The 23999-nt window shown below is 43.0% G+C and overlaps 1 protein-coding gene across 5 annotated transcripts in view; it reads left to right on the top strand.

Annotated features, from left to right (window-relative positions):
• Khc-73 (Kinesin heavy chain 73) overlaps nt 1-23999 on the top strand; it is a 1251394-nt gene that overhangs the window by 500198 nt on the left and 727197 nt on the right. For all 5 annotated transcript variants that reach the window (XM_080267622.1, XM_080267621.1, XM_080267623.1 and 2 more), the window contains exons 10-11: nt 10649-10781; nt 22257-22405. In XM_080267622.1, coding sequence (XP_080123748.1) covers nt 10649-10781; nt 22257-22405 — 282 coding nt within the window. The remainder of the gene's footprint in view (nt 1-10648; nt 10782-22256; nt 22406-23999) is intronic.

Raw genomic sequence — 23999 nt, 5'->3', positions numbered from 1 at the left:
CACCCACAGGCAGAAGGGAGAGGAAAGAATGAAGGAATGAAAGACAGAAGAGGGAGTGTAAAGTCACCCGTAGGCAGAAGGAAGAGAAAAGAATGAAGGAAAAAATGACAGAAGAAGATGGAAGGAAACAAGGATGGAGGAGAGGACAAGGCAGACACCCGAGAGCAGCAGTACATTGAGTGAGTGGATGGTGGGCGCCCCCACCTACCTATGACAATATTTAAACAAACATTTCAGTCACTATGACGGCTTAATGAACCAAGTATTCAGCAGTATTTTTTCGTTATAGTAAGTTTTGATAACGCCACAACTTGTGCCGCCATGTTTGTTTACAAGTGATCACGATGATGACGCGTACTACTTAAGCATTGATGATAGCTTTGTATTAGGGATGGTTGTTGGTAGTGTCACCAGTGGAGATTGATAATATTAATGGTGATGATTGATAATTTTAGTGTTGTTGGTTGATAGTGGTTAGAGTTATTAACGATGGCCAATACTGGTGATGGTGAAGGTCATTGGTGATATTTGGTAGTGTTAAGGTAAGTAATGTAACTTAGCCTACCATGATAGCTTACCAAAGGGTGTCAGTGTAAATTTTCATGATTCCTGTACATGAAAATTTTATAACCAGCACATGAATGGTTATGTAGTGATATGTAAATGGGCCAAGCACCAAAAGCATGAGACATTCAGCTAGGGGGTCTGGGGTTACCTGCATATTTTTAATTTTTCCCAGATTAGGCTGCCAAAATTGGGGTGCACTGTACAGTATATACTCGTGTGCCTTATATTCCCGAAAACTCGGTTCTTCCACTCTCGCTTCTGGGCAAGCACTGATGTACTGAGTGTTTCACCACCTCCTGCCAACACCAGAGGAGTTGCCAGTTACTTCTTGCCCAAAAAATTCACTTGGTAGAGATGGAAACACAAAGCAAAGACAGACAACTCTCCCATAGCAATTCTGTGTGTAGGTCATCAGTCAATTTGCGGTGGGTGTATGTATATACAATACAGTAAGACCTAACTATAACGGACTAATTGAGGCCCAAACCATTCGAAAAAATGCAAAATTCCGATAAAAGCGACATCTGGACTTTTTCTAATACAGTATATCAGACATTAGTCCGGATTGCATGAACGGTTTTTAAACTGTTTTGACTACTAGTGTGGTACTATACTGTGTTATAACTTCACTACATTAATCAAATGGTGTAATATACTGTATATAATAATACTGTACTGTACACTGATAAATATGTCTTTTATTTACCTTATTTTGGTGAACATAGCTGAAGTGGTCAGTCAGTCCGGACTGCTTCTGGCTTTATCGGACTTTTTCTGATATATAGGAATTTTGTCCAGTAGTTCCTCGAGTCCAATAAAAGCAAATTCCGGTCTATTGAAGTCCATTATGTCGAGGTTTTACTATATATACTGTATATATCATCATCATCATCATCCGGACCTCCTTTCCCACTCAAGGGCAGGGTGAAGAATAGCATTATCCAGACAGCCCAAATTTGCCCACTCCAATGGGCTATATATATATATATATATATATATATATATATGTGTGTGTGTGTGTACTATATAAAGGGCACTTTCTGTCTGTCTTTCTGTTTGTTCACGTACTACTCCCTTAATTTTCATTTTACCTGGCCTTAACCTACATATTTGGAATCCTTAACCTACATATTTAGAATGTTTTAGAGGGGTCAAAATTCAGATATGGGTCGTTTGAGGTCACCGGTTGAGTGTTTGCCTTTTTTGGCCCAGGCAACACCGGGTACCCCTGCGGTCCAATTTTTGGCATGGAGACTCTCATAACCTCTGGTTCGGACATAAGCTATGTGAGGTTGACTCCAAAGTCATTTGGAGTCGTTGGTCAGAGGTTATTTTAGGTCACTGGTGATAGTTAAACAAGTACGCACAAAATACTGTGTTTTAGTCTGTGAAAGCTGAAACAGAAAGTTTCTGGACCACTTATAATCCCTCTTCAGAAGCATGAGAGGTACATGGTCTTCTTGGAGTAGAAAGAAAGATTGAACTAGATCAAATAGGATTGGAGTGTTCGTCTCTTTGGTCTTATGACCCAAGGAAGGTTTTAAGACCAAAAAGGCTGATGATTTGAGGGAGGGGGGGCAGAGCAGCAAGAGTCAGATAAATAAGGAGGGGGACCGAGAGAAGGATGAAAGAGAGAGAGAGAGAGAGAGAGAGATGGGGGGAAGGAACAGGAGGAGGAAGATAGATAAGGAGGGGGAGGGGGAATGCCAGGTACCCCTGCTAGTATGTATATATATATATATATATATCATCATTATCATCATCATCCGGACCCTCTTTCCCATGCTAGGGCAGGGTGAGGAGTAGCAGTGTCCAGGCAGCCCAGATTTGCTCAGTCCAATGGGCCACACTTCCATTCGCTCACCATTCAAGCCCCTGGAATCCTGGCTTTATCTGATACGCCAAAAACATTCACCGTGTTCTGTAGCTTTGTTTCATTTCGTTTCGTTTTTAAAGGCTCCAACATGCTTGCATGTGTCGGCCTTGGTCACCTAATGGCGGCTCTCCACGCTGCACGATCCATTGCAGCCTCCCTGTTCAGTCCCTTAACCCTAAGGTCACACTTAATGACCTCGTCCCATGTCTTTCTCGGTCTACCCCTCATAACCCCACCCCCAGTATTAACACTTCTCACCTTCCTCACCCAATTATCATCCCCCATCCTCTCCACATGTTCAAACCACCTCAATCTACTTCTCCTCATCACAACACCAATACACTCCAGTCCCACCCTACCTCTCAACTCTTCCATTGTAAACCCAGCCCCTCCAGGCCTTGGACGCAGGGACGCACTGCACATCCACCTAATCACTTAAACTTATCCGATAGAGTCAGTCTGGACGTTTTCACGTTATAAAGGGGTGCCAAATCCCTGATCGTGCGCTTCTCCTAACAAAATTCATCCAGCCAGCTCGATCTCTTGTCAGGCCCCTAGCCTCACCGGCATCTACAGTAAACCTTTCTTCCTCACACACTCGTCCACCATATCCCTCCACCTTCTTAGCCTACCTCATCTACTCCCTTCTTCATGTTCACTTGGAATCTTTTTTTTCCTTCATTCTTTCCTCTTCCTTCTGCTTGTGGGTGACTCTACACTGAGTGACAAGCCAAATGGTTTCCTGTACGCCAGGAAACCATTTACTACGCTGGGTTGTAACCACATAACCAAATTTTGGCGCCTGGTGGTCTAGTGGGTAATTATTGCGCTCCAATTGGACTGAGCCGGTGAAGGTTTATATCCAAGGGATGGTTGGGGTTGATTGCTCATGTAATGCCACTCAGGGATGAGTGAGGCTGGTCACTCTCATCTTAAATGTCAGGACCAACTGCCTAGCCCCGAGCTCCTACACTCCTCATGGGGCAATGTAGGATTGGATGATGATGATGATGATATACCTTTTTCACCACTCTGTTGTTATCCATTCTATCCACATGACCATACCATCTCAGTCCACTCCCTTTGATTCGGGTGTCCACATCTTTCACGAATCACATCATTTCTTATCCTATCCACTCTCTGTACTCCATATAATTCCTCAGCAGTCCCATCTCCACTGCTCTTACCCTTGAGTTTTCATTTTCATGCCACACCATAGTCTCTCATCCATTTGGTAAAGTTGGCACTAACATTCCTTCATGTAAGTCTCATGCAGCTGCAATACTCTAGCCTCTGTTTCTTATCAAGGTCTTCATAGCACCAGCTACTTTCCTTCCTTGTGTCACTCTACTTTCCACTTCTTTTGCACATATTCCTCTCATTTCTATCACTGGACTCAGGTATTTGAACTCTCTCACCAGTTCCAGTCTTTCTCCATTAACTGTAACATTGCACTGGGAGTCACCTTCTCTCTCAGTAACCATCATTTTACTCTTTTCTACATTTACTGTTAAAGCACGATCCTCACAGACATCAGCAAGACTCAGCACTAGTTTATCAAGTTCATGTTTGATATTTGCAAGTAGTACTGCATCATGAGCCTACAACAAATTTGAGATATTCCATCCATCACCATTCGCCACCAACGCCATCCCCCTCTCCATTACTCGCGTTTTTACTTCTCTCATCACCCCATCCATATATATGTGGGGACATCACACAACCTTGTTGTATGCCCACATCAATTGTGAACCATTCTCTTAGATGCCCATTAACCCTTACCCGTGCATCACTACCATCATAAAAACTCTTGACGGCACCTACCTGCTTACGATCTACACCGTACATGTGCAAAACTTTCTGCAGTCCTTCTCTGTTTACTTTGTTGTATGCTTTTTCCAGATCCCTGAATGCCATAAACACCTTATAGTCCATCTCACAGACCTTCTCCACTGTCTGTCTCACTCCAAATATTTGATCCACACATCCTCTGCCACTCCGAAAGCCACCCTGTTCATTACTCACCAAGACTTTTGATATCTCTCTTACATTCTCTGTAATAATTCTTCCACATACCTTAGCTATCACACTCAATGAGCTTATACCACGATAATTCTTGCACTCACTTCGTTCACCTTTATTTTTGTACAGGGGTACAATCACAGCCTTTTTCCACTCTGCAGGCACAGTTTCACTCATCCATTCCTTCTTACATATCTCCAACAAGCACTTCATTCCACTCTCTCCACTACACTTAATCATCTCTGCATACTCCTCATCAGCGCCAGCTGCTTTCCCATTTTTTAGCCGCTTCCCAGTGTTCTTCACCTGTGTGAGGATCACGTTTCCTGACACTGCATTCCTTCTCTGCGCATCCCAAAACCAATCATGTTTACTGTGGCTCTGCTCTCTCTATGCCCATTCATCAGGCTTTCAAAATATTCTTTCCATCTAATCCTTACTTCATCACCATGGTTTAATAATCTACCACTTACATCCTTCACACTTTCACGTTTCTTTCCACTGTCACTTCTACATTTCCACACCTCTTTCCAGAATAACTTCCAAATTTCAGAGTAATTTGCATTCATTTTTCTTCCTAAATCATCATATACTGTACCTCCTTCTTTTTCCTTTTCACTAGTCTTTTTTACATGCTTCTAGCTCGCAACATATTCAGTCCTTTTTTCAGTTGAACCCCTGTCCTGTAACCACTCTCAGGGGCGCACCCAGGAATTTTCTAAGGGGGGGGGGGAGGCCCGTAGTGTGGTGAGGTCAGGTAATCCGATAATTACCGGAAGGTCACATGCAGGTTTAGAGTCTGAGAGCTGTTGGCTCATGTGTTACTTTTTTTTTGTACTTGCCAGTTTTTCATGTTTTGCTGTTATCGAAATAAATATATATAAATTTTTGAAGGACCCAGAGAGCTAAAGGTGGGGGCCGGGCCCGGTGGCCCTCCCCCTGGGTGCGCCCCTCCACTCTAACTGCTTCTTCCTCTTTTCCTCCACTGCTTTCTTAACCTCATCATCCCTCCATGCTGTACTTTTCTTCTTTATAGAAGTAGTAGTAGTTCCCTAGACAGTCTGGCCGAACAGCCCTGAGTCTCTAAGAAAGGCCACGGCTGAGACTGGGCTTTCCCAGAGCTCTCAAGGAGTGTATGTTGTGTTGTTGGTGCAGGTGATTGTGTGCAATGCAGTCTTCCATAATGTGCTGAATGGTATGGGGTGCTGTGTTTCAACCTGGACAGGCATCAGCGACAGAATCATCCAGCCTCTTCTGATAACTTAGAGGCCTGGATGATGCCCACATCTCAGCCTGGCCAGGTGGACCCTGTCCTCATGAGGGAGATAGGATTCAGAAGGGTGGATATCAGGAGGCCATGCATGCAGGTGTGTGTTGTCTTTTAGTGACTGAATGGAGCGGCGAGTGATTTGATTATGGATATGCTTTTGGAAGTGGGTCTGAGGCAGGCGAGGGGGGAGGGGTGACAGTATTTGTATTTACCTATTTGTAGTATACAGGAATTGAGCGATGCTCGTGTTGTCCTGTCTCCATAACCACATTTATCTAGTTTACTTTTACACACATGAATGTTTTTCTCCTGCACCTCCTTTTTGTCTAAGTCGTTCCAGATACTTATGTATTTACCCAGTATACCTAATTGAGATACACACGAAATATGCTATGCTCGTGGGTTCCCATCACTGTTTCTTCGTAAGTCAAATTTAGCTTTAAACTCGTTTAAGTTTTTAGACTGGATGATCTCTTTGTCCAGGCTATTCCATAAATCTATACTTCTGTAAGGAAAGCTATATTTCTTGATATCCTTCAAGCAGCTTGACTTTTTCAATTTCATTCCGTGTCCTCTTGTTGCTCTCTTATCCCATAAAAATAGATCTTCTCAGTCAATGTTATCTACTCCCACCATGGCCCTGAACACTGCAATCATGTCTCCCCTCTTTCTCCTTTTCTCTAAGGAAGGCAAATCCAGCTTTTCCAGCCTCTCTCGGTATGACAGATCTGCCAGACTGGGGACCATCTTGGTTGCTGTTCTTTGTATTCTCTCAATCTTGTTTATATCTTTCTTTTTGTGTGGGGACCACACTACCACTGCATATTCTAACCTGGGGCGGGTCATGGCCACTATCAATTTTTTCATCATCTCCTCATCCATATACTGAAATGCTACTCTTATGTTAGTCAGGAGTTTATAAGTCTCTCTAACTATCTTATTAATGTGCTTTTCAGGTGATAAACTATCTTGGACCAGCACTCCTAAGTCTTTCTCTTCTCTCATTTTAGTGATTAATTCATTACCCAACAAATAATTCATTGATGGCCTCCTGGTACTTTTACCCATTTCCAGTATTTTACATTTCTTTACATTAAATTTCATTTCCCACTTCCGGCTCCAATCATGTATCCTATCCAGATCCTCCTGCAGCATTTTACAATCCTCCTCAACCTCTACCTTCCTCAAGATCTTTACATCATCAGCAAACAGACTTGCATAACTGTTCACTCTATCTACCATATCATTTACATAAATCAGGAACATTACTTTCGCCAACACCGAGCCTTGGGGGACTCCACTTGTTACTTCCCTCCATCTAGACATCCTATCCTTTATTACTGTCCTCATTTGTCTGTCTCTCAAAAAGTCCCTCATCCATTCCAGGAGTTTCCCCTTCAGTCCTCCTATATATTCTAGTTTCCACATTAGTCTCTTATGGGGTACCTTGTCAAAGGCCTTCTCTAAGTCTAAGTACACAATCCACCCAACCATCTCTCTCCTTTACCTCATCAATCGCTCTTGAGTAAAAGCTCAACAAGTTAGAAACACATGACCTTCCACTTCTGAATCCAAACTGACATTCGGCCAAAATATTCATCTCTTCTAGATATTTTATCCATCTGTCTTTTAGGATTCTCTCGCACAATTTTGCAACCATGCTGGTTAGAGACACTGGTCTATAATTCAGGGGTTCTTCCCTGTTTCCTCCCTTATAAATTGGTACCACATTTGCCCTCTTCCATTCTTGTGGCACTTTCCCCTCTTCCAGAGAACACATGATTAAACTGTGAATTTTATCTGCCAGTTGTTCTTTGCATTCCTTCAGTACCCAATTAGAAATTTCATCAGGTCCTGGGGCTTTCCTTACATCTTGAGTTTCCAATAATTTGTACACTTCCTGTACCTCCACTTTTATATCTTTTATCACCGGTACATTTCTAGTCACTCCCTCCCCTTCCACAAACTCTTTTTCATTAGTGAAAACTGATTGGAAACATTTGTTCATTATTTCAGATTGCATTGCTACATCTTTATTGACCTCTCCTTCTACTTTCAGTTTAGTGATTCCTTCCCTTTGTTTCAATTTGCCATTAACAAACCTATAAAATAGTTTGGGTTCATCCTTGCATTTGTCTATTATACCTTTTTCAAAATTCCTTTGTTCTTCTCTACGTATTCTTGTGTAATCATTTCTATCTATCTATAGCCCGACGCCCTAATCCCGCAAAGGGTGGCCGCAGACAAAACGCCTCCAAGTCACTCTGTCACCCACCATTTGACTCCCCTCCCCCCAACTCACCCCCCCCCCTCCCTCATATACCTCTCAACTCCATCCCTCCACCTCATCCTCTTTCTACCCCTCCCTCTCCCTCCCTCCACCTCTCCTACATACACCCTCTTAGTCAGTCTTTCATTCTCCATTCTCTCCACATGTCCAAACCACCTCAGTGTATTTCTCCTAATCTTTTCAACCACATCCACATCTACCCCACAACGTTCCTTCACTTCTTCATTCGTCAACCTGTCCCTCCACGTCACTCCACATGCTCCTCTCAAGTAACTCATTTCCACTGCTCTCACTCTTGACTTGTTCCCCTCTTGCAAGGTCCACGCCTCGCTTCCATACGTCAGGGTAGGGATCACAATACCATCATGCAGTGACTTCTTAACTTCCATTCTCACCTCTCTATTTCTCATCACTGCTTTCAGTGTACCAACAACCTTTCTTCCCTGCTGTACCCTTTCACGTACTTCATCCCCCAAAGTTCCATCCTTACTCATCACACTACCCAAGTACTTGAATGCACTCACATTCTCCATATCCTCACCATCATTTCTAGTTCTTTTATATTCTTCCTTTGTTCTGGTGTTGCCCCTCTTTCTCCAGTTGTTCCATGCCTTATCTCTTTCTTTTTTTGCTATCATACACCTTCTATTAAACCACTCCTTTTTCCTGTTTTCTTTCCCTCTTACTCTTGGTACAAATTTTTCCGCTCCTAAATTGCAGAGGTTTAGAAAGATTTCCCACTTCCTTTGTATCTCTCTTGTTTCTCTAAATTTTTTCCAATCCGCATTTTCAAAAAAGTTTCTCAGTCCTGTGAAATTAGCTTTCCCAAAGTTGTATCTTCCCTGTCTGTGAAGCTTGTCTCTTGGCTTGACGTTCCTTATTATCATCTGGAACTCAGTGACCACATGATCACTTTTTCCTATAGGACAGAAATATTTCAGTGATTCTATTACATCGGGTTCTTTGGTAAACAGTAAATCTAACCTTGCGGTGTGTCCTCACCTCGGAACCGTGTCTCTTCTCTGACCCATTGCGTCATCACATTAGTCATTATTATATTTAATAATATACTGTAGTGCCCCACAAATCTTCGCTGCCTCCTGAGTCCCATTCCTCCCAGTTCACCTCTTCTCAGGCGGCGGGGCCATCATCACACACACGAAGGAGAGGCACGAGAGCAGCAGGTAATGCACCACCACAAAAGCGAGCACGTGGGCAGCCATGACGACGAGCGTGCACTTCCGATGAGAGACAGGCGGAAAGTGGGGAGGATGCAGGGCGCTCTAGCGGACGTCGGAGGAATGACGCACCACATCAAAGCTGTCCTGCGCCCTGCGCGCCAAGTTCAAATTACGGGCAGGATTACCCCCCCCCGGACCATTTTGGGAATATTGGATCCCGGGATGATTATGTGCGGTTAGTGGGGATGTTCGGATATTGGGCGTTCGGATATTTGAGGGATTACTTACATAACAGTACATTCCCACAGTACGCGAGTTCCGAGTACACGATCCCCCTTGTACGCAAGGACCTATTTTTTTTTTGTGTATTTTTTATTAGTACACGAATTGAACTTCTTGTTAGCGAGACGGGCAGCGAAAGGTGGCCCAAATCTGGGGTTACCCCGAGTACGCAACATTGTCCTCCCGAGAAGCAATAACAAGTAAAGGTCTATCTGTCTATTGCCAGACGCCATAATCCTGTAAGGGGTGGCCATTTGACTTTGAGTTATATGTTTTATGGGGAGGGGAACTAACCCTCCACCAACCCACTTGTTGACATGTAGGGAGCACGTATGGGTTGGTTATATGGTTACCACCCAGTGTTGTAAATGGTTTCTTGGCTTACAGGAAACCATTTGGCTTGTCACTCAATGTAAAGCCACCTGTAAAGGAAAGAAAAGCACTGAGAAGTGACAGGAAAGATGGGTAGGAAGAGAGGAGGGCAGGCACCGAAAAAGAATGATAAAGGCTAAGGAAAAAGTAGGCAGCACTACATCAAGTGAGTGGATGATGGCTGCCACCACATACCACCAATGATTTACCTAGTAAAGCCATGATCTTGTAGGTTTACTTTATCTTAGGTAATGTCTTAGTTAGTTTCCCTGTATAGTACAATATTTAGGTCTGAAAGGAGTCTCAAGGGTTGCCCATGAAGAGGGGTGCTGCCCATATGTAATTTTTCCCATAAGTTTATGTATTCACAGTACGCGAATTCCTAGTACGCGACATCCTCTGCTGCCCATATAGGCACGTACTAGTTGGATGCACTGTATATATATATATATATATATATCTATATATACTGTATATGATGATCTACTGTGTCAAAAGTTGTATACAGATTTAACATTTCCAAGAGTAAGGAAATTCAGGAACAAGTTTTTTGCCATCAAGTCATTATGAATCTTTGTAAATGTAGTGTTTTTTTTTTTTTATGGTATTTTTCATATGCAGAGTGAATGAGGGGAACAACTCTGATTTTGTTCTGATAAAAGCAGGAATTGATGCAGTCCATCAGGTTCATATCTACAGAACTATGTTTTAAGTGGCAATATTTAGTGTCTATTTCTGTTTTATATATTGATTGTTGTAGCTGTAAAAGCATTTATAACTGTTTCCAGACTCTGAGACAGATGACCAAGGATGGACCTGCCTCACTGCAGGAGGAGGAGAGCCTGAATGAAAAACTACACGAGAGCGAGAAGCTTATCACAAACCTGTCCGAAACTTGGGAAAATAAACTTAAAAAAACAGGTATGGCCCATTCATTTACTCTGTTTGTAATAATGATACGTGGTGATGACCGTCATCCACTCACTTGATGTAATACTGCCTACTTCTTCTGTCACCTTTATCACTCATTTTCTTTGTCTACCCTCCTCTCATCCTATTTCTTTCATGTTTTCCATTCTCATTTTATTAGTCTTATTTCCATTACAGGCGGCTTTACATTGAGTAACAAGCCAAATGATTTCCCATATGCTAAAAACATATATGATGCTGAATGGTAACCATATAACCAAACGACTTGTGGTGTTCCCTACATGTCAGCAGGTGGATTAGCAGAGGGGTAGTGCCCCACTCTGTAAAACTACTAACTCAGAGACAAACAGCCACCCCTTATTGTATTATGGCATCTATAAATAAATATATATTAATACAATAGTGATATTTATGTCAGTATTGCAAGATGCAAGGGTATGAGAGTGGCAGGTGCTTACTTCTTCCTAATTCCATTGAGTGAAAGAAGCTGTATTATGGAAAATTTGAAATATCATGACATGTGTAAATGGTCAATATTTTTTGTTTCAGCCATATAGTCTATCTATCTATCTATTCCCAGACGTCTTAATCCCGTAAAGGGTGGCCACAGACAAATCGACTCCATGTCGCCCTGTCCCCTGCTATTTCACTGCCCTGCTCCCAACTCAAACCCCCCTCTCTCATATACCTCTCTACTCCATCCCTCCATCTCATCCTTGGCCTCCTCCTCCCTCTCCCCCCCTCCACCTCATTCACATACACTCTCCTCGCCAGTTTCTCACTCTCCATCCTCTCCACATGGCCAAACTACTCATTGTGTTTCTCCTAAGGCTTCCTATCACATCCAGATCCACACCACAATCCTCCTTCACTTCCTCATTTGTCAGTCTGTCTCTCCATGTGACTCCACACGCTTCTCTCAAGTAACTCATTTCCACTGCTCTCACTCTTGATTTCTGTCCCTCCAATAAGGCTCAAGCTTCACTTCCATACATTAGAGTTGGTATCACAATACTGTCATGTAGTAACTTTTTCACTTCCATGCTCATTTCCCAGTTTCTTATCACTGCGTTCATGGAACCAGCAACCTTTCTTCCTTGTTGTACCCTTTCAAGCACTTCACCCTCTAAACTTCCATCCTTACTCATCACACTACAGAAGTACTTAAACACACTCACATTTTCTGTTTCCTCCTCAACCAACCTCACTGTACATTTACTGACTTCACTTCTCTCAAAGACCATAACTTTACTTTTCCCTACATTCACCTTTAGAATCCATTTCTTCCACACTCGCAAACTCATCAACCAAGCCTTGCAGCTCCCCTTCATCTTCACTTAACAACACAGTATCATCTGCAAACAACAGTACAGGGAGTTTCCAAACACTGCCCACTGTCATTAGGGCCACTCCAACATCCACTGTCCTACCTTGTATCTGTTTTATAACCCCATCCATATACAGAGTGAACGACCATGGAGACATGACACATCCCTGTTTCAGTCCAACATTCAAGTAGAACAATTCACTCAGTTCACTATCCACATGCACTGCTGCTTTAGCACCCTCATTTATACTCTTCACAGCATTCAAAATCTCCCATCTAATACATATATTCTTAACCCCTAAAGGCCTGGATTCTTTCGACCATACCGGTATGAAAATTTGTATATAGAGCCGATTTTTTGACTCTTACAGAAGTAAAAAGTGTTATGCCCTAGGTTTAGAGCTTGAATTTACACACCTTATGCCACAAACCAGAGAATTAAAGACCAACTGGTTTCTGAGCTATAGCCTGTCAAAGATTGTCAGAAATTGACATTGGCAACCCTTGCATATAGGAGGAGAAAAAAAAAAAAAAATTGCACAATTATTTATTTTTGTTGGTATTATAGAATGAAAGATCCTGATTTTACACACCAGCAAGTGTGTATGTCATTCACATATTTTAAATGTTTACCACTTAGCCACAGCAAGAAAGTAGCTGAAGGTGGAGGGTGTATGAAGGGGTGGAGGGGTGAGAATGAGGGAGGATAGTGGAGGGAGTGTGGCATGGAAAAATCAGCTTTATAGAGTTGGTAAGAGGAACTGTGAGTCCAATCACAAGCAAGGGAGGGGGAGAGGGAACAAAAGGTTTGGGGTATAGGTAGGTGGCGAGAGGGCGTTGGGGTGGAATCACCCTCCCCACCACCATGGGTAGGGGCCCAGATCCTCCCCCTCCCTACTCAGGACTTTGTTCTCATTGGTTTGCATTGATATACGTCACAGTTGGGCCAAAGCCTAGTGTCCACAGTTTTTTACAAGGGCTCCTCTATCGATCCTATTAGGCATCAAGCGAAATTCTGGAAAAGGATTGATCGATCCTGTTAGTACTTTAGGGGATAATACTTTCCACAATCCTTATCTGTCCACCCTGTCATATGCTTTCTCCAGATCCATGAAGGCTGCATATAACTTCTTTCTCTTCTCTAGAAACTTTTCCATTAAAGATCTGAGAATGAATATACGATCTACACAACCTCTTCCCTTACTAAAACCTCCCTGTTCTTCTCCAACTAATTCCTCTGTTATTTCTCTAACTCTGTCAATAAGTATTCTACCATATACTTTTCCTATTGCACACACTTCTTTTTCCTATGATTACCACACACTTCTTTTTCCCTTTTACCTGACTTCCAGTCATCCAAGACTCTACATTCCTCCAAGGCCAATCAGCACATCTTCCACATCCATTCTACTACTATCTCCCCCATGCTTCAGCATTTCACCACACACTCCATCAATTCCTGAGGCTTTCCCCATTTTGACTTTCTTCATTGCTTCCAAAACTTCCATCCTACTGATTTCTTCCTCTCTTCTCACATCCCTCCATCTCCCAGCCATTCCCCAGCCACTTATACTTGCTTTACTTTCATTCTCTATGTTCAGCAATTCCTTGAAGTGTTTTCTCCATCTGCTCACTTTTTCTCCCTTCTCCACTAGTAATCTACCATTTTTATCTTTCACTCCCCAGCTAAGTTCTTTGCCACCCAGTCTAACTCTCTTTACATCTTTCCAGAAAATTTTCCTACATTCCCTCCACTTTAAATTCAAATTCCTTCCAAATTCCTCATTCACTCTCTTCTTACTCTCTCCCACTAATCTTTTCACCTCTCTCCTCCTTTCTGCATATAACTCTCTCTTCTGTCTCTCAACTTCTTCCACACCCCTGTTTCTCATCCATTCATTATCTACTTTCTTCTTTTCTGCCACAGCCTGTCTCACCTCTTCAGTCCACCATGCTGTTCCCTGCACCCCCTTTTGTCTTCTCTTCACCCCACACACCATCTCATATGCTGCACAGATTTCTTCTGTGAATATCTTGCACACACCTTCCGTGTCCCCCATCTGTTCCAATCCATATTTTCCCAGTTGCTCCTTCATTTCCTTCTTATATTCAGCATTTTTCTCATGCTCTTGTAACTTTTCCACCCTCCTTGCATATACTACTTCCTCCTGTCCTTCTCTTCTTCTTTTTCTCCATTTCACTTGGACACTGATTCTGACTACCACCAAGTGGTGGTCAGAAAGTCCACTTCCCCAACCTCTATATGCTCTTGTATCCATGGTGAAGGAGAGTAAGAAGAAAGTGGATGAAGAGTTTGGGAGGAATCTGAGTGTGAAATGGAGGGAGAGTAAGAAATTGTTTTGGAAGGAGGTAAAGAAAGTAAGGCAGTGTGAAAGGGGAAATAGTAGGGGAGTGAATGATAGGAATAATAGATTGTTGTGGAGAAGAGAGAAATTGAGGAGATGGAAGGAGCACTTTGAGGATTTGTTGAATGTAGAGAGTGAGAGCAGTGTGAGTATAAGTGGTTGGGGAATGGCTGGGAGAAGAAGAGATGAGAGGAGGGAGGAAGAGATCAGTAGGTCGGAAGTAGTGGAAGCGATGAAGAAGATTAAGTTGGGAAAGGCCCCAGGAATTGATGGAGTGTGTAGTGAAACGCTTAGGTATGGGGGTGAGATTGTTGTGGAGTGGATATGGAAGTTGTGTAGATTGGCTTGGGAAGAGGGAAGGGTTCCAGAGGACTGGAAATCAGGTATAATTGTTCCTCTGTACAAAGGAAAAGGGGAGAGCGAAGTATGTGGTAACCATAGGGGTATTTGCCTTCTTAGTGTGACTGGTAAAATATATGGTAGAATACTCATTGATAGGGTTAGGCATATGACAGAGGAGCTAGTTGGAGAAGACCAAGGGGGATTTAGGAAGGGAAAAGGGTGTGTAGATCAGATATTTGTTCTAAGATGTTTAGTGGAGAAGTATCTAGAGAAGGGAAGGAAAGTGTATGCTGCCTTCATGGACTTGGAGAAAGCTTATGACAGAATAGATAGGCAAGGTATGTGGAAGGTATTAAGAATATATGGAGTGGAGGGGAAATTGTTGAGTGCTATGAAGAGTATGTACGAGAGAGCTAGGGCTACAGTGTGAGTGGATGGTGAGCTGAGTGAGTTCTTTGATCTCAATGTGGGACTGAAACAGGGGTGTGTGATGTCTCCATGGCTGTTTAATATATATATGGATGGGGTTGTAAAGGAGGTGCAAGGTAGGGCAGTGGATGTGGGGGTGGCCCTAATGAATGAGGGTGAGATTTGGAAGCTTCCGGTGTTGCTGTTTGCTGATGATACAGTATTGTTGAGTGAAGATGAATGGAAGTTGCAAGGTTTGGTGAATGAATTTGGGACAGTGTGTAGGAGGAGGAAGCTGAAAGTTAATGTAAACAAAAGTAAAGTTATGGTGTTTGAGAGGAATGAAGTCACAGAGTGTGCAGTGAGGTTGGATGGTGAGGATATGGAGAATGTGAGTGCATTCAAGTACTTGGGTAGTGTGATGAGTAAGGATGGAACTTTGGGGGATGAAGTACGTGAAAGGGTACAGCAGGGAAGGAAGGTTGTTGGTACACTGAAAGCAGTGATGAGAAATAGGAAGGTGAGTATGGAAGTTAAGAAGTCACTGCATGATGGTATTGTGATCCCTACCCTGATGTATGGAAGCAAGGCATGGACCTTGCAAGAGGGGAACAAGTCAAGAGTGAGAGCAGTGGAAATGAGTTACTTGAGAGGAGCATGTGGAGTGACGTGGAGGGACAGGTTGACGAATGAAGAAGTGAAGGAACGTTGTGGGGTAGATGTGGATGTGGTTGAAAAGATTAGGAGAAATACACTGAGGTGGTTTGGACATGTGGAGAGAATGGAGAATGAAAGACTGACTAAGAGGGTGTATGTAGGTGAGGTGGAGGGAGGGAGAGGGAGGGGTAGACCGAGGATGAGGTGGAGGGATGGAGTTGAGAGGTATATGAGGGAGGGGGGGGTGAGTTGGGGGGAGGGTAGTCAAATGGTGGGTGACAGAGTGACTTGGAGGCGTTTTGTCTGCGGCCACCCTTTGCGGGATTAGAGCGTCGGGCTATAGATAGATAGATAGACATCCTTTCATCCACACACACATAATCAGTCATTGCCTTCCATTCATTCAGTTCACCATCCACCCTTCTCATCATTCGCCACATATACCAATGGATTATTTTGTGCCTGAAGAGGGTATTGGCTATCATCAACCGCCTCATGGCACAATGTCCACTAAAGCACTGTCATTCTCATCTATCTGAGCAGGCACACCCCACTCACCAACTACTCCATCCACCTTCACATTCCCCACTTCACCATTCATATCGCCAATCAAAAACACACTCTCACTCCTTTCAGACTTTTCCATTCATGCTTCCACATTTGTCAAGAACTTTTCTCTCACTCTGTTTGCACAATCTTGTGTTGGTGCATATACACACACAGTCGCCCTTATTTGTAGTCCAACGTTCAATCATACCCACACAGTCCTTGAGCCAATTGATCCATACTCTCTTATATTCTCCTTCCATCTGTTACAATACACACTACATCTTTTGCCCACTCATTCTCTCCTACTCCCACACATATACCTCATCCATACTCCCATTCTCTCACACTCTTACCTCACCATTTAGTTTAAGTTAATCCACATACATCCACTTTTGCACCCTCAAGCACCTGGACAATCTCTTTCTTTCACCCCCTCATTTGCACCCCTTACATTCCACATAGCAATCCATATCATATCCTTTGTTCGGTCCTTAGTTGTCACCTTTTGGTCAGTCCTGGTCCAAGGCTTCTTGTTCATATTTTTAGTTAGTTGTTTTCTGGGGAGGGGCACTAACCCTTTGCCAACCCACTTGTTGCCATGTAGGGAACACGTGTTGGTTGGTTATACAGTAAGATCACCACCCAGCGTTGTAAATGCTTTCCTGGTTTACAGGAAATCATTTGGCTTGCCACACAATGTAGAGCTACCCTAAGAAAACAGAGTACTACTACAATAAGTGGGTGGATGATGAACGCCCCCACCTACAACCATCTGCCATATAGGACAGTGAAAAATATAATTATGTAAAAATGAATACTAACAAAAGTAAATTATCACTTGACCAGGAAAAACTTAATTCAACCCTCACTTGACCTCTTGCGATAAACACAAAATATATGGGCCATCCATGGCTTTATCCACTGCCTTTTCCTTCTCCTTTTTTCTAATTACTTGTGGCCTACAAGACATGTAGCAAGTGTCACTGTCATTAAGGTAGATCCTGTTAACCCTCTCGGGAACTGTAAGTTTCCAGTAAGTTTCTGTGGCATGAACAGAGCAAATAACCAAGCTTAGAAACCAGCTTAGGGAATTGCATTAAAAAAAAGATTCCACGGCCAAATTAACCCCCGGAAATTGGTTATGTCGGTATAAATAGTATAATAGTATTGTTTCTACTATAACATAAGCAGATAAAGACACAAAAAACTGTTGAGTGTAACTACAGAAATCTATCTATCTATTTATTGCCAGACACCTCAATCCCTTTCGGGGTGGCCACAAAAAAATCGCCTCCACATCGATCTGTCCCCTGCCATTTCACTGCCCTGCTCCCAACTCAAACCCCCCTCTCTCATATACCTCTCCACCCCATCACTCCATCTCATCCTCGGCCTCCCCCTCCACATCACTCACATACACTCCTCGTCAGTCTTTCACCCTCCATCCTCTCCACATGGCCAAACCTCCTCAGTGCATTCCCCCTAATGCATCCTATCACATCCACATCCACACCACAACGCTCCTTTATATCCTCATTTGTCAGCCTGTCTGACTCCACAGGCTCCTCTTAAATAATTCATTTCCACTGCTCTCACTCTTGACTTGTGTCCTTCCAACAACATCCAAGCTTCACTTCCATACGTTAGAGTTGGTATCACAATACTGTCATGTAGTAACTTTTTCACTTCCATGCTCACTTCCCTGTTTCTTATCACTGCTTTCAAAGAACTAGCAACCTTTCTTCCCTGCTGTACCCTTTCAAGCACTTCACTCTCCAAACCTCCATCCTTACTCATCACACTACCCACTTAAACGTACTTACATTTTCCAATTCCTTACCATCCAACTTCACTGTACATTCACTGACTTCACCTCTCTCAAAGACCATCACTTTACTCTTCCGTACATTCACCTTTAGATTCCGTTTCATACACACTCTCCCAAACTCATCCACCAAGCCTTGCAGCTCCCCTTCATCTTCACTCAACAACACATTATCATCTGCAAACAACAGTACAGGGAGTTTCCGAGCACTACCCTCTCTCACCAGGGCCACTCCAACATCCACTGCCCTACCTTGTACCTCTTTTATTACCCCATCCATGTACAGATTGAACAACCATGGAGACTTGACACATCCCTGTTTCAACCCAACCTTCAAAGAGAAAAATTTACTCAGTTCACCATCCACACGCACTGCAGCCTTAGCACCGTCATACATACTCTTCACAGCATTCAACAACTTCCCATCTACTCCACATATTCTTAATACTTTCCACAATCCTTGTCTATCCACCCTGTCATATGCTTTCTCCAAATCCATGAAAGCAGCATACAACTTCTTTCCCTTCTCTAGAAACTTTTCCACTAAAGATCTAAGAATGAATATCTGATCTACACAACCTCTTCCCTTCCTAAAGGCTCCCTGTTCTTCAACTAATTCCTCTGTTCTTTTTCTAACTCTGTCAATAAGTATCCTACCATACACTTTTCCTATTATACAAAGAAGACAAATGCCCCTATGATTACCACACTCTTCTTTTTCCCCTTTTCCTTTGTACAAGGGAATAACTATACCTGACTTCCAATCCTGCAGGACTCTGCCTTCCTCCCAGGCCAATCTGCACATCTTCCACATCCATTTTACTACTCTCTCCCCCCCATGCTTCGGCATTTCACCACACACTTCATCAATTCCTGGGGCTTTCCTCAATTTGACTTTCTTCATTGCTTCCACAATTTCTATCCTACTGATTTCTTCTTGTCTTCTCACCTCCCTCCTTCTCCCAGAAATGCAGTGAGAATATACTGATCAAGGGTAAAGATCGCTTTGAAAAAGTTCCAGCTATCCTAGCAAAAAATTTTGCCCGCACTACTCAAGAGCAAAGCATGTGTCTAGATGCAGAATTTCACAAGCTTTCTTGTGGTGTTTTCTAAATTTTGATACAATGGACAGCTTTTTACGAAATCGCCAAAAACTAAAAAATTTTCCAACAATCCATTATTGCTTTATCTTCACTGGCAGCCATAAAATAGATGAGATAGTGTTACCATGTCATTACCCTTAGCAGTCATACACTCCTCTATGATGCACTGAGTTAGATGCATTTCCCATGAAAACTTGATTTTTGATGAAACTATACAGTATTTTTGTCCAAAATGGCACAAAATGAGTTATCAGTTACTGTTCAGCCCAACACTGATATTATGCGATTTGTGTCATTGTTCCCAAGAGGGTTAGTACTTCATCCTTCACACTAGAAATGTTTGAACCATGGGTGTGCCTGGATTGGGCAGTAGTTGTTAGTTGGATGGCTATGAATGGGCAGCCTTGCACCCAGCCAAATTTTTGCTGAACCCAGCAATGTCAGTGGGCATTGTACCTCAAGCTTTTGGGGGAGTGAATGGATATGTTGCCCATTGCAGTGAGTGCTGTGTTGGTAGTTCTTATGTGCCTCCCTGATTCTGTATTGTACCCATCAAATAGGGAATTAATATTAGTGATGATGGTTTGAGTCATTTTTATCTTCTTTTCTACCATACTGCATACACAGCTGATCATTTAATTATCTTTCCTTCCAAAAAACTGCACGTGCATTTTAATTCTCACTCATGTGTTGTTCATACCAATATATGTGCAAGATATTCACAGAAGAAATCTGTGCAGCATGTGAGGTGGTGTGCTGGGGGAAGACAAGTCGAATGGGAGGGCAGGGAACAGCATGGTGGAATGAGGAGGTGAGACAGGCTGTGGGACAAAACAAGAAAGCATATAGTGAGTGGATGAGAAACAGGGGTGTGGAGGAAGGTGAGAGGTGGAAGAGAGAGTTATACTGTATGTAGAAAGGAAAAGAGAGGTGAAAAATTGGTAAGAAAGAGTAAGAAGAGAATGAATGAGGAATATGAGTGTTAAGTGGAGGGAATGTAAGAAACTGTTCTGGAAAGAGGTAATGAGAGTTAAACAAGGTGTTAAAGAAGTTAGTTCAGGAGTGATAGATAAAAGTGGTAGATTAGTAGTGGAGAGGGGAGAAAAAGTGAGCAGATCGAGGGAATGCTTTAAGGTGTTGTTGAACTTGAGAGTGGAAGTTATGCAAATATAAGTGGTTGGGGAATGGCTGGAATAAGGAGGGATGTGAGAAGAAAGGAAGAAATCAGTAGGATGGAAGTTGTGGAAGCAATGAAGAAAGTCAAAGTGGGGAAAGCCCTAGGAATTGATGGGAGTGTGTGGTGAAATGCAAAAGCATGGGGGAGAGATAATAGTAGAGTGGATGTGGAAGATGTGCCGATTAGCTTGGGAGGAAGGGAAAGTACCAGAGGATTGGAAGTCAGGTACAAAAGAAAAAAGGAAAAAGAAGTGTGTGGTAATCATATGGGGATATGCCATGTTAGTGTAATGGGAAAAGTATATGGTAGGATACTTATTAAAAGAGTTAGGGCAATAACAGAGATATTAGTTGGAGAAGAACAGGGAGGTTTTAGTAAGGGAAGAGATTGTGTAGATCAGATATTCATTCTTAGGTCTTTAGTGGAAATGTTTCTAGAGTAGGGAAAGAAGTTGTATACAGCCTTCATGGATTTGGAGAAAGCACATGACTGGGTTGATAGACAAGGATTGTGGACAAAATTAAGAATATATGGAGTAGATGGGAAGTTGCTGAATGCCATGAAAAGTATGTATGAGGGTACTAAGGCTGCAGTGCATGTGGACAGTGAACTGAGTGAATTTTTCCATTTGAATTGATTGAAACAGGGATGTGTCATGTCTCCATGGGCATTCAATCTGTATATGGATAGGGTTATAAAAGAGATACAAGCTAGGGCAGTGGATGTTGGAGCAGCCCCAACGAGAGAGGGCCGTGTTTGGAAACTCCCTGTACTGTTGTTTGCTGTCAGTACAATGTTGTTAAGTGAAGACGAAGGGGAACTGCAAGGCTTGGTGACTGAGTTTGGGAGAGTGTGTAAGAAACGGAATCTAAAGGTGAATGTGGGGAAGAGCAAAGTTATGGTTTTCGAGAGAAGTGAAGTCACTGAATGTACAGTGAGGTTGATTGAGGAGGAAATGAAAAATGTGATTGCATTTAAGTACTTGGGTTGTGTGATGAGTAAGGATGGAAGTTTAGAGGGTGAAGTGCTTGAAATGGAACAACAAGGAAGAAATTCTGCTGGTTCTTTGAAAGCAGTAATAAGGAACAGGAAGTGAGCATGGAAGTAAAAAGTCACTGCATGACAGTATTGTGATACCAACTCTAACATATGGAAGTGAAGCTTGGACCTCATTGGAGGGACAGAAGTCAAGAGTGAGAGCAGTGGAAATCAGTTATTTAAGAGGAGTATGTAGAGTCACATGGATTGACAGACTGACAAATGAGGAAGTGAAGGACCGTTGTGGTGTGATGTGAAAGGAAGCATTATGAGAAACCTTGAGTTGGTTTGGCCGTATGGAGAGGATGGAGAGCGAGAGGCTGATGAGGAGAGTTTATGTGAGTGAGGTGGAAGGGGGGAGAGGGAGGGGGAGGCCAAGGATGAAATGGAAAGATGGAGTGGAGAGGTATAGGAGAGAGGGGGGGTGTGAACTGAGAGAAGGGCAGTGAAATGGCAGGGGACAAGGTGACATGGAGGGGATTTGTTTGTGGCCACCCCTTACAGGATTAAGGCATCTGACCATAGATAGATCGATAGATTTTTCATGCAGTTTTTGTATTTCACTAGTTAAAAGATATGATCATCCATTGATTTCTTTCCCATGTAATTAGGCTTGTTGTCACCATTCATTGCTTCCAGTTTTCATAAATGTTTTCCATGTCATATTTCAACAGAGCGTGTGCAGCAGGAAAGACAGCAAGCACTGGAGAAGATGGGCATCAGTGTGGAGGCCTCGGGCATTAGTGTAGAGAAGAATAAATATTATCTTGTAAATCTAAATGCTGATCCATCACTCAATGAAATGCTGGTTTATTATCTGAAGGTGAGGCTTTTGAAATATACCTTATATGTACAGTAGGGTGAGTAGAAAGTGCGAGAAAAATATTGGAGTTAATGGAGACATCTGGCAGTTCCCTTCAGTAAGCATGTGTATCTTTATGAATGAATCACTCAGAACCTAGAGCCTCTGTCAGGTGGAACATGATTGGCTGAACTTTTGATTGGTGTTGAAGCAAATATTCTCGTCATATTATACGTAAATGAACGTTAATGACTAATAAGTGGTATGAAACAATTTACAGAGAATATGTTCATTCATCATTCATCATCCAATCCTACATTGCCCCATGAGGAGCATAGGAGCCCAAGGCTGGGCAAGTTGGCCCTGACATTTAACCCCTTAAACGCGGATCGTCGCGTTTGCGACGCTTGGCCAAAAGGACATGACGGCGGGTCATCGCGTTTGCAATTCTAGTAAATTTTGAATAACCGCGGGCAAGCAGGCTCCAGCTGGTATTGTCTATCAGTACCACCACCCTCTAGCTACAACTAGCATACTTTACCTTTGTACTACTGACCTCAGTTGTTGCCAAATATCGCGTTTTCCCCCTGTCCCCCCCCCCACCACGGCCCGGCCAGGCTGGCTGTGATACATGGCAGCGCTCTGAGCGCTCAGAACTGTAAATCTGCGCTCTCCTCTCACAAGCAGTTTATGCTACTAGGAAACGCTTGATTCCCCAGTTGTAACACTAGCTCTTTTTCTCACGGTTTGCCCCTGTTTAGCGTCAGTTTACTGCAGGCTTTCAAAGTGAGATTATGGCGAGTTCTAGCTCTTCCCAGTCAGTGCAAGCGGCTGACAGGAACGAAAATAAAGTGGCGGACGTAAGGCAGAATAAAAAGCGCGCCGTGGTGATCTTTTGGGAAGTAATATGATTGAAAATAATGTAGTATACATGTTTTTAGCTGTGAAAATGGAAATGTTTGTTGAGTGACAGGAAGACCGCCGCCACAGTCCATGTCGGCCGTACGCTCCGTTAATTTTAGCCTTATTTTCAGTGCTTATTGTACAAATACGGATTCCTAACTACCTTTACGTTGTAGTATAAAGTTTACTGTGACAGAATGAGGCTGTGGTAGAGGGGAAACCGGGTTGCTGGAGGTGTGAAAGTGAAGATTTGGTTACCCAACTTTGCAAGTCTCCACAAGTCCTTGGGTAGTCCACGAAGGCTCAACACCTGTCTGTGGAGAAAGCTGAATGTAAGTACTATCTGCCATACCAAGTATAATGTTCTAGGGTTAATCTCTGATTTTTGGCGAATATTTTCCTACAGGTACTCAGACCGCGATACAACCCCGCCACTCGGGGGGGGAACGACTGTACACAGCCGCGTTTAAGGGGTTAAGAAGAGAGTAACCAGCCTCAATCATCCCTGAGTGGCATTACATGAGCAATAAATCCCTACCACCCCTTGGATATAAACCTTCATCAGCTCAATCCAGTTGGAGAGCCGTAGTTACCTACTAAACCACCAGGTGCCAAAATTTGGTTATATGGTTACCAGCCAGCGTAGTAAATGGTTTCCCGGTGTACAGGAAACCATTTGGCTTGTCACTCACTGTAGAGTCACCCTCTGGCA

Source organism: Coenobita brevimanus, chromosome 24, assembly GCF_032717465.1.
Source record: "Coenobita brevimanus isolate Jiangsu-jjx chromosome 24, ASM3271746v2, whole genome shotgun sequence".
Taxonomy (NCBI): Eukaryota; Metazoa; Arthropoda; class Malacostraca; order Decapoda; family Coenobitidae; genus Coenobita; species Coenobita brevimanus.
This window is presented reverse-complemented; position numbering and strand designations above follow the sequence as displayed.